Source organism: Podarcis liolepis, assembly GCF_965112155.1.
Source record: "Podarcis liolepis genome assembly, chromosome: 15".
NCBI lineage: Eukaryota > Metazoa > Chordata > Lepidosauria > Squamata > Lacertidae > Podarcis > Podarcis liolepis.
The window spans coordinates 6,391,506-6,404,700 of record NC_139566.1 but is presented as its reverse complement, the minus strand read 5'-3'; the positions used below and the strand labels follow the sequence as shown (position 1 = coordinate 6,404,700).

The following is a 13,195-nucleotide window of genomic DNA, read 5'->3' as shown; positions in this document are numbered from 1 at the left end:
CGCTGCTGCCGTGCCACAGCTGCACAATTTCTGTTCTCATCCTGAACAAAGTTCTTAATCTGAAGCACTCTTTCTGGGTTAGCGGAGTGTTTAACCTGAAGTGTATGCAACCCAAGGTACCACTGTACATTATCCCCCCTTTTTTCCTACTCCTCTTCCATCCCTCCCTCCCCCCTCCCACCAGGGACTTCCCTCAGCTCCTCTCTCTGATTTCTCTACACATATTATTCTCTGCATGTTATAAAGTTATACATATCCTGACCTTATCTATCTATCATGTTATCAACCAATAGATTTGTGTATGTTTATTCAAAACCTGCCAAGGAGTCCAGTTCATTTTGTTGTCTTTTCAGATAATTTGTAAAGCGCTCCCATTCTTCCTTAAAGTCACAGTTGGCCTTGTCCCACATGGCCAAGTGGAGATTTAAATCCTAGTCTCCCAGGTTCTAGTCTTGACACTCTAACCACTACACCATGCTGGCTAATTAGACCAAAGAAGGTAAATAAACTCATATTTGGACAGATGCCCATAATAATACAATAGGTTGCAAGCAGCAGAATGTTATAATATGATAGTAATAATTTATTATTTATACCCCACCCATCTGCCTGGGTTTCCCCAGCCACTCTGGGCGCATCCCAACAGAATATTAAAAACACAATAAAACATCAGGCATTAAAAACTTCCCTAAACAGGGCTCTTGAGCACTATAGTTAAACTGATTATTACAAAACCTAACACAAAAAAAACCTATTTTCCATGAACCTCTCAGACTGCTTTATATATATCATTTCATAGTAAGTTAATTTAATAACTGCTTCTATAGACCAGATCTTTTCTCAAATCGTTCACATATAGTAGGTAATATTTTTCCACTTTTTGGCAGATGATTTTATACATTGGGGGGGGCAGATTTAATTCAGTGTCCATCGTCCTTTAAAAAAAATGTCCTTTATATATAAATACAAAAAAGGCAGGTGACATGTTCCTTTTGGTGACAGCTGACTTGACCTCAGGTGGAGCGAGAACATCACACACAGGTGCTCTGATGAACCTGTGAACATCTTCCCAAGCCTACGGATGCTGGAGGAATGTGAGATTCCAAAGGAAAAACTCAAAAAGAGGAAGAAAGGTGCCCTGAGGTCTTTGAGGTGTTGATCTCATCTTTTCCTATTGACTTATAAAAATGTATACATATTTCTAATTGGAACACTTAGATTAAAAGGAATGACCTCTAGCAAGAGAGCTCAGGTGCTATAACAAACTAGGGAGCAATCATGCGCTGTTGAGTCACAATGGTGACGTTCAGCTGCATGGGTCCAATGAAACGGTCCATTCCCTTTTTTTGAGCATTTGAATTCATGAAGCCGTCCTTCTCAGGTGCCCTCTGGTGTGTGCTTGACATGAGGTTTACAATGTGATGAGCCTCAAATGCCTCTAATTATAGACCTTGGGAAAAGTCTCTTGAGGTGGAAGATGTGAACCAACACAACGAACATGGGATTGGGAGATGGAAAGCGCAGCACATAGACATGTGCTTTGAGTAGCAATGAAGAACGTCTCCATTCATTGGCGGTGCCTCATTTCCTAGGGGCTGGGTGCTTAGTCCTGTATAAAAAGATCCTCCTTCCCCAAGCTCTTCACTCATTCACTTGAATCTCCATTGTGCTTCCAAGTTCCGACTGCTGTACAAGGTAAGTTCGAATTTAATTGCTGGTTATTTGGATAGCATTAAACTTCTTACAAAAACCACATCCATAATTAGAGTTATTGGGTAGATTTACGGGAAGTACCTGCAGGACAAGATCCATCAGGTTTTCTTCTTTACTACTTTATTCCACTTCATTCCTTACAGAGATTTTTTTTTTCAGTAGAAGGAATGAATTTGCAAACAAATCCCTTTTCAGTCAGAATTCCATTCCTTATTCTTAAATGTTCTCCAGATAGTGTGAATACTTTGTGAGATTTTTTTGGCTGAATCTTCACCTAATTCTGTATGGCTCTCATTGACACTCCAGAATATTAGCCTTCAAGGTTTTTTAAATAATCTTTTGAGTAACAGCCTTACCATGTTGATGTGTGTCAGGCTCCCAGGGCATGGCTGAAATAACAAGGGGTTTCTCAAGTATAGTTTCTGATAATTGTCAGGGAATTGGAATATACTGAAGGCATAACAAGAAGAGAAAAATGTATTGTGTGTTTCTCGATGCATGTATGGATGTGAGTACTGCATGGTTTGATTACTGAAACAGACTCTTCACTTTTTTCCAGCTCCGCTCCATCAAAATGGCCTGTTGTCAAAACAAGTCTCAATGCTGTTCCAAGTGTGGTTGCTCCCCTTGCTGCTGTTCACAGGGTCAGAGCTGTTCCAAATGTGGCTGTTCCCCCTGCTGCTGCCACAAGTCTAAATGCTGTTCCAAGTGTGGTTGTTCCCCCTGCTGTTGTCAAAAGTCCTCCTGCTGTTCCAAGTGTGGCTGTTCCCCCTGCTGCTGCCACAAGGCTAAATGCTGTTCCAAGTGTGGCTGTTCTCCTTGCTGTTGTCAAAAGTCCTCCTGCTGTTCCAAGTGTGGCTGCTCTCCCTGCTGCTGCCAAAAGTCCTCCTGCTGTTCCAAGTGTGGCTGTTCCCCCTGCTGCTGCCAAAAGTCCCCCTGCTGTTCTAAGTGTGGCTGCTCCCCCTGCTGCTGTTCCCAGTCTTGCTGTTCTAGATGTGGCTGCTCTCCCTGCTGTTGTCGCAAGTTGACCTGCTGCTCCAGGTGTGGCTGCTCCCCCTGCTGTTGCTCTTCCCAGTCCCGCTGCTGCTGCCCCCGCTGCTGCAACCAGTCTTACTGCTCTCCGTGCTGCTGTTCCCGTTGTCGTCACAGCCCTTGCTGCTGCTGCAAACAGTGTGGCTGTTCCCCCTGCTGCTGTTGCAACCAGAGTTGCTGTGTCCCCTGCTGCTGCCGCCAGACCTGCTGCTCTACTTACCAGTACAAGTGCTGAACACTTTAGAGACCGCTAATGGGGCCTTCAATGCAAAAACTAGAAAGTCAGCCCAGATCCTGGAAACAGAATACGGGTTTCTGGTTAGAAGCTCAATACTCAGAATATTGGAATCAACATCAACACAAAGCAATATTTAAATGCATGCTGGTTGCCTTCCTGTTGAGCGAGATGCCTCAAACCTTGTCCCTGCCTCCTTCATGAAATTCTTCTCTTCAAAGCCCCTAAAAAGGCCTTGATTTGTTCATGGAATGTATATGGTGTTCTATGTTTTCCTTTTGGTGTATTGGGTGTGTTTTTCTCTCTGTAGCTCTTCCTAATGTCCGCTGATTAAATTCTGAATTCCTGGCAGTGTCTTGCGTTGTTGGCTGAAAATCTTTAGCTCAGTTGGAGGGTAGAGTGTCTGCTTTATATGCACAAGGTCCCAGGTTCAAAACCCATCATGTTCAAGTGGGCCAGAGAACGTTCCAGCTCCAAAACCAATGGATTGATTCTGTATACGGCAACTTTCTATGTGCCTATCCAAAAGAACATGAGGCTTGTTCATGGAGGCTAAGGCCATCAATGCTACTGATGGCAGTGTTGCCCCTTCACTGTTGGGTCTCCTGATGTTCTCCAGCCCTTGTCACCATCTTCCTCAGTAGCTGCAAACCTTCACTTTTGAGCTTTATAGTGAATGAACTGGTCTACCGCACTCAATGATCCCAGTTACTGCCATGGCTCATTCTGATGCTCTAGTTGGCCAACGTACTCCAGATATTTGTTTCACAACTCTACTGTAGGCTCAGGATCATGTGCTGCATATGTAATCAAGGTGTTGACCTTAAAATCCTTCAATGGCATCTGGGTTATGTGTTGACAATGTAGCTCTCGAATCGGTCCTTTGATGTGTTGCTCACATAACTAAAGTGTTAGATTATGTCTTCAACACCATATAACCAAAGAGTTGGTAATATACTCTTTAATGAAGTGGTCAGGGAGAAACAGTTGCAACTGGATGGAAGAATGAAAAAGCTTCAGTGGACACCAAGCAGGGCGCATTGCAGAAAATTTGGGTGACAGTCATTGGCTGTCCAATAATAATATTCTTTAGATTAGAGCCATTGCTTTAATGGGCCTAAGTTAATCATGTGTATTAATTACTATGAGCATTCTATGAGTAGGACTGACACTGAGTATAAACCAGTGAATTGCTGCTAATGAAGGCCCACTCAGAGTATACCCACTGAAAAGACTTGCCCTAAGTTAGTACTATTGATTCATTTCAATGGGTCTGCTCTAAGTGAGAGTGACATTGGCTACGGCCCATTAATTCAGAACTCCAAAATCACTTTAATCTTTTGTTGATCTGGTTTCCTCAGGCTCATACATTGGTAGTGATAGTAGAAGCGGTACAATTTATTTGCTTCCCTTCACCCTAAGGTCCCAGGGTGGCTAGCAACAATTAAAAGATATTAGTTGCTTCATAACACACAGAGTAGCCTACTAGGCACTGGCTACAGGGGGGAAATCAGGGAAAAGATGTGTGATAAAAGCCCTATAGGTTGTTTGGGCATTCAAAGATTTAATCTGAGCTTAAACTAGAGTTAAGCTTCTTGGTGTCTCTGGAATTTTCTTTCTCTTACATTGTGGATAATGCCTAGAATTCTGAAGGTATGAGCCTTTGGGTAACAGTTGGCTTTGCTTTATATTGTGCTGGGACATTATGCCGGAAACATGCATTTCTGCTCCTGGAAACCACAGGAAAGGAGGGTCCTATTGTGCTAGAATCCTGCTTGCAATTATCCAATGGGCATTTGGCTGACTACTGTGAGATCAGGATGGTAAATTAGATGAACTATTGGCCAGATCAAGAAGACTCTTCTTATTTTCTTAAGGTATCTTTTTTTTTTTTTGCAATGGGGGTCTCAAAATAGAGTAGGGAAAAAATTCCCTGAAGTTTTTGAGATGTTGACCCCATCTTTTTCTATTAACTTATAAAAAATATGTACACTTATTCTAATTGCAGCACATGCATTAGAACAGTGATGGCCAACCTTGGCCCTCCAGCTGTTTTGGGACTAGAATTCCCATCATCCCTGACTACTGGTCCTATTAACTAGCGATGATGGGAGTTATAGTCCCAAAACAGCTGGAGGGCCAAGTTTTTCCATCACTGCATTAGAAGGAATGAGCACAAGTAATGAACTTCGGACGGAGCAACTGTTGCTCCTCTTTTCATTGCACCCCATGCTGCTGGAACCAGTGTGGTTGTTCCCCTTGCTGCTGTTGCAACCAGGGTTGCTGCTCTCTTTGCTGCTGTGGCTCCAACTCCTGTTGCTCTTCTGGTCACAATTTTTTCCAGACCAAATGCTGAGCTCCTTAGAAATTGCTAATGGCACTGCGGATGTAAAAACCAACTTGGAAGCCCAGCACCCAGAAGCAACATTCCACTGGCTGCTTGCCAACTCAACACCCGGAATGTCAGGAATATATATCTTTAAACCGCCTGGTTTTCTTCCCAGGCTTATCTCGCTGAGTTCAATGCCTCATTGCTGAGTTCAGTTTCTCTTCCTCCTTTGTGAAACTGTTGATTAATTCTTTTCAAAACTTATTCTAAATTTTCAGTGAAGCAGTCCTGACTTTTTGATGGAATAAATGGTGCTCTTATTTATTCCATCAATAGGAGCCAGTGTGGTGTAGTGGTTAAGAGCGGTAGTCACGTAATCTGGGTAACCGGGTTCGCGTCTCCGCTCCTCCACATGCAGCTGCTGGGTGACCTTGGGCCAGTCACACTTCTTTGAAGTCTCTCAGCCCCACTCACCTCACAGAGTGTTTGTTGTGGGGGAGGAAGGGAAAGGAGATTGTTAGCCGCTTTGAGACCCCTGAAGGGGAGTGAAAGGCGGGATATCAAATCCAAACTCTTCTTATTATTATTATTATTATCCCCTTGGTGTTTGGTGTGTGATTGTCTCTGCCTAACTCTGGGACGCGGGTGGCACTGTGGTGAAAACCACTGAGCTTTTGGCTTGCCGATCGGAAGGTCAGCGGTTCAAATCCCTGTGATGGGGTGAGCTCCCATTGCTCGGTCCCTGCTCCTGCCAACCTAGCAGTTTGAAAGCACATCAACGTGCAAGTAGATAAATAGGTACCGCTCCGGTGGGAAGGTAAACAGCATTTCCGTGCACTGCTCTGGTTCACCAGAAGCGGCTTAGTCATGCTGGTGACATGACCCGGAAAAACTGTCTGCAGACAAACGCTAACTCCCTCGGCCAGTAAACGAGATGAGTGCCGCAACCCCAGAGTCATTCATGACTGGACTTAACTGTCAAGGGCCCTTTACCTTTAAGTTAGCAAAAATGTATAGGGCAAGTACAAATATCTGCTGGAAATGTAAAGAAAAAGAAGGTACCTTTTATCATATGTGATGGACTTGTACTGTAAGGTAATAAAAGCTTACTGGAAGATGATATATAATGAAATGACCTGGAAAAACTGTCTGCGGACAAACACCGCCTCCCTCGGCCAGTATAGCGAGATGAGTGCCACAACCCCAGAGTCGTCTGCAACTGGACGTAACTGTCAGGGGTCCTTTACCTTGACCTTTAACTCTGAAATGACTCCTACAATGAAATTATGGAATCATGGCTTTGCAAGGTGTTGTTGGTTCATTCTGTACTTCACAAAACTTTTCCTTAGGGGAAGGCCTATTGCTCAATGGAAGAGCAATGGGTTAAAGCAGTGATTCCCAAATGTTTGGGGGCCACCGCCTCCTTGATTCAAGAAACTCATCCCCGGTGCTCCTTGTAGTACCCAATAAAAACCATTATTTGTAAAGCAGTTTGTGCAGCCCATGAAATAAGGTAGCAAAATGAAAGTCAAAACAGCAACAATCTATTGCACATTAATTCAATTAATGCTATTTATTTTAATTCAAAAAAAATGATGAATGAGCTTTTCAAAAATCTGATAGTTATTTACATTTCCAAGGGCAGGGTATAAATTCTATTGATAACAGTCGATAATAAGACGCATTTCTTTTTTTTAAAGTATATTTTTATTGGAGATTTCTTAGTTTACAAAAATATGTGCAATGTCTCTTTTTTTTCAAGCTGAGTTTTCTACTGATCAGTTTTATTTGTTGTTAGACATTAGTGTTACCTACAGTGTTAGGTTAGGATGAAAAGAGGAGGAAAGAGGGAGAGGGGGAATGGTGAGTGGGGGGGGGGTTGGATGGCAATGCTTCTATTCTACTTAGTGTGGGTTTTTGTGTCAGCGTCACTTGTGTGGATTCTCTTACCCACGTGGTGTAGTGGTTAAGAGCGGTCGACTCGTAATCTGGTGAACCGGGTTCGCGTCTCCGCTCCTCCACATGCAGCTGCTAGGTGACCTTGGGCTAGTCACACTTCTTTGAAGTCTCTCAGCCCCACTCACCTCACAGAGTGTTTGTCGTGGGGGAGGAAGAGAAAGGAGAATGTTAGCTGCTTTGAGACTCCTTAAGGAGAGTGAAAAGCGGGATATCAAGTCCAAACGCCTCCTCCTCTTCCTCCTCCTCTTCTTCTTCTTCTATCCGCTTGCTGTATTTCTTTGGTGGTGAAAGAGTGGGGTGGCCCACGGTGTGGTTGGTTGTCTTTGGCTTGCTGTAATGAGATTTGTTTCTGTGTGTGAATGGCGTGTGTGTGTGTGTGTGTGTGTGTGTGTGTTTGGATCAGGTTAGCCAGATTGATTTGTATGCTGTCAGCGGATTCCTAATATGAAACATTTCTGTATTATTGTCACTGCTGTTGCTGTTATTGTCATTGAAGGCTAGACTATTAGGGTACATTGGGCAGTGCCCCATAAACCCTGTTTGCCTTCAGTCTTATTTACATGCAGTTCTTACATTATAATGTGGATTTTGCTCTTCCTTGAGTCCCGGTCGCTATAATTTTTAAAAATTCCCAATGACTGAATAATGAGCTTGTGTCCATCACATCACACCCACAATGGGGCTGTAGAAGGTGAGCTTGTATTTTATGATGACCACAAAATGCTCCAAATGGTGATGTGGCCCAGAATCACATCACTTAGAGTCCACATGAATCACTCCTATACTTCACACTTGGCCCTAGCCTTTTCCCAATTTTCATCCAATTTGAATGCATAAATACAAGAAGTGGGCAAGAGAAGGCCATAGAAATGATCCATGGCAAATAATGGCGAGTAACAGTCAAATAGGTGTAGGAGAAATGGATGCTATGGAAATAGTGTCATTCAGGTCATACCAGAGCTTGGAAAGTACATTTTGAAAAGGAACTAGTTTCGGTTGCGTTTCAATGTGTCCCAAAAGCAATTGATCCCAGTTAACATCCATCCCTTGACAAAACCAACTAAGCTGGTTGGGTCCACATATGTTGGACTATAACTCTCATCATCCTGAGCCAGCCTAGGCAATGGTCAGGGATGATGGGAGTTGTATTCCAACAACATATGGGGGACTCAAGGTTGAAGAACACTGCTTTAACAAATAGAAAATCCCCCAACCTGATTTAAAGAAGAAGAAGGAAGAAACACAAGCACCATCAACTGCAAAAATGGATGAGTGAATTGAAACCGATTTGTAGTCCAAAGACCACAAAAATGAGTGGCACGTGTAAAAGGAGAGGGACATTTTGCAAAGGAGAAAACAAATTTCAGGAAGGTGTGATTGCTTTTGAAATGCAAGATGAGGTGGCAAGGGTTCTGTACAATCAAATGGTATATATGTTTTATGAAAGGATGAACTCAAAATAAAGAAATAAAAATCTTTATTTTTCTGAGAAAACTGATGCTACAAGACCCTCGGGGCACAATACCATCCCTGAACATGTTTCCTAATGATTTACAGAAGCAGAACTTTAGTTCTGCTACTAGTTGCGAAACGAGTTCTCAACAGGAAACCTGCACCACGAATCCGAAGAGCATAAAGTTTGCAGTGAGTAAGGTCAGGTTGAGTCAGGCAGCTAATAGAGTACACACTGAAGAAATTGAGTATGTGAAAATTACAAAACAAGGAAATGCAAAATATCCATTGAGCTCAGTCCCTAATATTAGCCTAAAAAGATAACGAGTCCTTCAAATCTCACATGTCTCTTTAACACACACACACACACACACACTTTATTTTAAAAAAATATTGACTTAATGTTGTTTATTTGTATTTAAAACTGTTTAAATGTATCTGATTTATTTATTTTATTTTTATTATTATTATTATTATTATTATTATTATTATTATTATTATTATTATTAAAATGTTCATTATTTGTTTAAATAAAAAAATTCCTTCCAGTAGCACCTTAAAGACCAACTAAGTTAGTTCTTGGTATGAGCTTTCGTGTGCATGCACACTTCTTCAGATACACTGAAACAGAAGTTGCCAGATCTGGGATCTGGGATCAAGGGATCTGGCAACTTCTGTTTCAGTGTATCTGAAGAAGTGTGCATGCACACGAAAGCTCATACCAAGAACTAACTTAGTTGGTCTTTAAGGTGCTACTGGAAGGAATTTTTTTATTTTGACTATGGCAGACCAACACGGCTACCTATCTGTAACATTATTTGTTTATTTATGTTATTGCATTTATACCCTACCCTCATTAATTAATTCCCACAACAGCCTTATGAGGTAGGTTAGGCTGAGAGGCAGTGACTAGCTCAAGGTAACCAGGAGAGCTTCATGGCCAAATAGGGATTTGAACCCTCGACTCCCTGGTCCTAGTCTAACCTTCTCAACACACAGGCTAATTAGATAAAAAAAAAGTAATATTTGGGCAGATACTCAAAGTATTACAACAGATTGAAAGCAGCACAACACTGGACATTATACTTAAGCACAGTATTACAAAATGTAATGAAAAGACCCATTTTTTCACAAACCTATTACATTGCTTTCTAGGTATTATTTTGTAATAGGTAAAAGTAATCATTACTGCTATGACCAGGGGTTTTTTCTTTCCCCAAATCATTCAGATATAGTAGGTGATACATTTTTCCAGCAGATGATTTTATCTATTTGTCGGGGGTGGGGATCACTGCAGTATTCAACATCCATTGCCTTAACACTGTCCTTTGTATATAAAGACAGGGGTACATTGGGTACCAAGAACTAAATTCTTTCCAGAGGTCCGTTCTTAACCTGAAGCACCACTTTAACTAATGGGGCCTCCTGCTGCTGCCGTGCCACTAGAGCACGATTTCTGTTCTCATCCTGAAGCAAAGTTATTAACGCGAGGTACTATTTCTGGGTTAGCAGAGTCTGTAACCTGAAGCATCTGTAGCCCGAGGTACCACTGTATATAAGAAAGCAGGTGACATGTTCCTTTTGGTGACAGCTGACTTGACCTCAGGTGGAGCAAGAACATCACACACATGTGCTCTGATGATACAGTGAACCTGTGAACATCTTCCCAAGCCTACGGATGCTGGAGGAATGTGAGATTCCAAAGGAAAAACTCAAAAAGAGGAAGAAAGGTGCCCTGAAGTCTTTGAGGTGTTGATCTCATCTTTTCCTATTGACTTATAAAAATGTATACATATTTCTAATTGGAACACTTAGATTAAAAGGAATGACCTCTAGCAAGAGAGCTCAGGTGCTATAGCAAACTAGGGAGCAATCATGCACTGTTGAGTCACAATGGTGACGTTCAGCTGCATGGGTCCAATGAAACGGTCCATTCCCTTTTTTTGAGCATTTGAATTCATGAAGCCGTCCTTCTCAGGTGCCCTCTGGTGTGTGCTTGACATGAGGTTTACAATGTGATGAGCCTCAAATGCCTCTAATTATAGACCTTGGGAAAAGTCTCTTGAGGTGGAAGATGTGAACCAACACAACGAACATGGGATTGGGAGATGGAAAGCGCAGCACATAGACATGTGCTTTGAGTAGCAATGAAGAACGTCTCCATTCATTGGCGGTGCCTCATTTCCTAGGGGCTGGGTGCTTAGTCCTGTATAAAAAGATCCTCCTTCCCGAAGCTCTTCACTCATTCACTTGAATCTCCATTGTGCTTCCAAGTTCCGACTGCTGTACAAGGTACGTTCGAATTTAATTGCTGGTTATTTAGATAGCATTAAACTTCTTACAGAAACCATATACATAATTAGAGTTATTGGGTAGATTTACGGGAACTACCTGCAGGACAAGATCCATCAGGTTTTCTTCTTTACTGCTATATTCCACTTCATTCCTTACAGAGATGTTTTTTTGCAGTAGAAGGAATTAATTTGCAAAGGGGAAAAAAATCCCTTTTCAGAATTTTGTTCCTTATTATAAATTGTTCTTCAGATATTATGACATTTAGCTTTTTTGGCTAAATGGTCACTTAATGCTGGATATCTCTTGTTGGCATTACAGACTAATAGACTTCAAGTTTCTATAGTCTATTGAGTTCTGTCTTACCATGTTGATATGCGTTGGGCTCTCAGCGGAAATTACCATGGGGCTTTCAAGTATGGTTCCTGTAACTAATAATTTTCAGGAATTTGGAATATACTGAAGGCATAACAAGAAGAGAAAAATGTACTGTGTGTTTCTCGATGCATGTATGGATGTGAGTACTGCATGGTTTGATTACTGAAACCAGCTCTTCACTTTTTTTTCAGCCCCACTCCATCAAAATGGCCTGTTGTCAAAACAAGTCTCAATGCTGTTCCAAGTGTGGCTGCTCACCTTGCTGCTGTTCACAGGGTCAGAGCTGTTCCAAATGTGGCTGTTCCCCCTGCTGCTGCCACAAGTCTAAATGCTGTTCCAAGTGTGGCTGTTCTCCCTGCTGTTGTCAAAAGTCCTCCTGCTGTTCTAAGTGTGGCTGTTCCCCCTGCTGTTGTCAAAAGTCCTCCTGCTGTTCTAAGTGTGGCTGTTCCCCCTGCTGCTGCCACAAGTCTACATGCTGTTCCAAGTGTGGCTGTTCTCCCTGCTGTTGTCAAAAGTCCTCCTGCTGTTCCAAATGTGGCTGTTCCCCTTGCTGCTGCCACAAGGCTAAATGCTGTTCCAAGTGTGGCTGTTCTCCCTGCTGTTGTCAAAAGTCCTCCTGCTGTTCTAAGTGTGGCTGTTCCCCCTGCTGCTGCAACAAGTCTAAATGCTGTTCCAAGTGTGGCTGCTCCCCTTGCTGCTGTTCACAGCGTCAGAGCTGTTCCAAGTGTGGCTGTTCTCCCTGCTGTTGTCAAAAGTCCTCCTGCTGTTCCAAGTGTGGCTGTTCCCCCTGCTGCTGCCACAAGGCTAAATGCTGTTCCAAGTGTGGCTGCTCCCCTTGCTGCTGTTCCCAGTCTTGCTGTTCTCGATGTGGCTGCTCTCCCTGCTGTTGTCGCAAGTTGACCTGCTGCTCCAGGTGTGGCTGCTCCCCCTGCTGTTGCTCCTCCCAGTCCCGCTGCTGCTGCCCCCGCTGCTGCAACCAGTCCTGCTGCTCTCCGTGCTGCTGTTCCCGTTGTCGTCGCAGCCCCTGCTGCTGCTGCAATCAGTGTGGCTGTTCCCCCTGCTGCTGTTGCAACCAGAGTTGCTGTGTCCCCTGCTGCTGCCGCCAGACCTGCTGCTCTACTTACCAGTACAAGTGCTGAACTCTTTAGAGACCGCTAACGGGGACCTGGGTTTAAACAACAACAACAACAACAACTGCATGTCAGCCAAGATCTTGGCAGGAAAACCCAGAATTCTGGTTGCCAGCTCAACACTTAGAATACAGGGATGAACGTCATCATTAACACAATGCATAAAGACATGCTGGTTACCTTCCCATTGAGTGAGATGCCTCAAGCTTTGTCCCTGCCTCCTTCGTGAAATTTAAGATTCTTCTCTTCAGAACATGTTGAAAACCCCTAAAAGTGCCTTGATATGTTCATGAAATATATATGGTGTTCTATGTTTTCCTTTCGGTGTATTGGGTGTGTTTTCTCTCTCTAGCTCTTCCTTATGTCCACTAATAAAATTCTGAATTCCTGGCAGTGTCTTGTGTTGTTGATCATTGGCCTAACCCAACCAGCTCTTCTTATCGTCTGGTTTTAAAGCCATCTTCCTGGTCTGAGAGTTTTCTACATTCAGTGCATCATTCCCTCGTGGTTGCTAGCAGATTATGCATTTAGCAGGAGTCCAGATGCAGGAAGCTCCAATCCTGCGTACTCAATGTGCCTCTCAGTTTGATGATTATTATTTTATTTTACCCTGCTATTCATCTAACTATCTCATGATAGTGTACAGGATTCCTCATTTTATCTGTGGTAGAGAAA

At 42.9% G+C, this 13,195-nt stretch overlaps 1 protein-coding gene and 1 long non-coding RNA gene across 2 annotated transcripts; both read left to right on the top strand.

The window, feature by feature from the left end:
* The first annotated feature begins 1,194 nt into the window (after window positions 1–1,194).
* Window positions 1,195–3,331, top strand: LOC310694369. Its single transcript, XR_014519629.1, has 2 exons — window positions 1,195–1,695; window positions 2,273–3,331. It is a non-coding gene; the product is annotated as an uncharacterized lncRNA (long non-coding RNA).
* A 7,531-nt stretch (window positions 3,332–10,862) lies between these two features.
* LOC310694109 (uncharacterized protein) lies at window positions 10,863–12,913 on the top strand. Its single transcript, XM_083476869.1, has 2 exons — window positions 10,863–11,012; window positions 11,582–12,913. The coding sequence occupies exon 2, from the start codon at window positions 11,597–11,599 to the stop codon at window positions 12,527–12,529; it is 933 nt and encodes a 310-aa protein (XP_083332995.1). The 5' UTR covers window positions 10,863–11,012; window positions 11,582–11,596; the 3' UTR covers window positions 12,530–12,913.
* The last annotated feature ends 282 nt before the right edge of the window (window positions 12,914–13,195 follow it).

Coding starts and splice junctions, on each gene's coding strand:
- LOC310694109 (XM_083476869.1), top strand. CDS start 11,597: ATGGCCTGTTGTCAAAACAAGTCTCAATGCTGTTCCAAGTGTGGCTGC.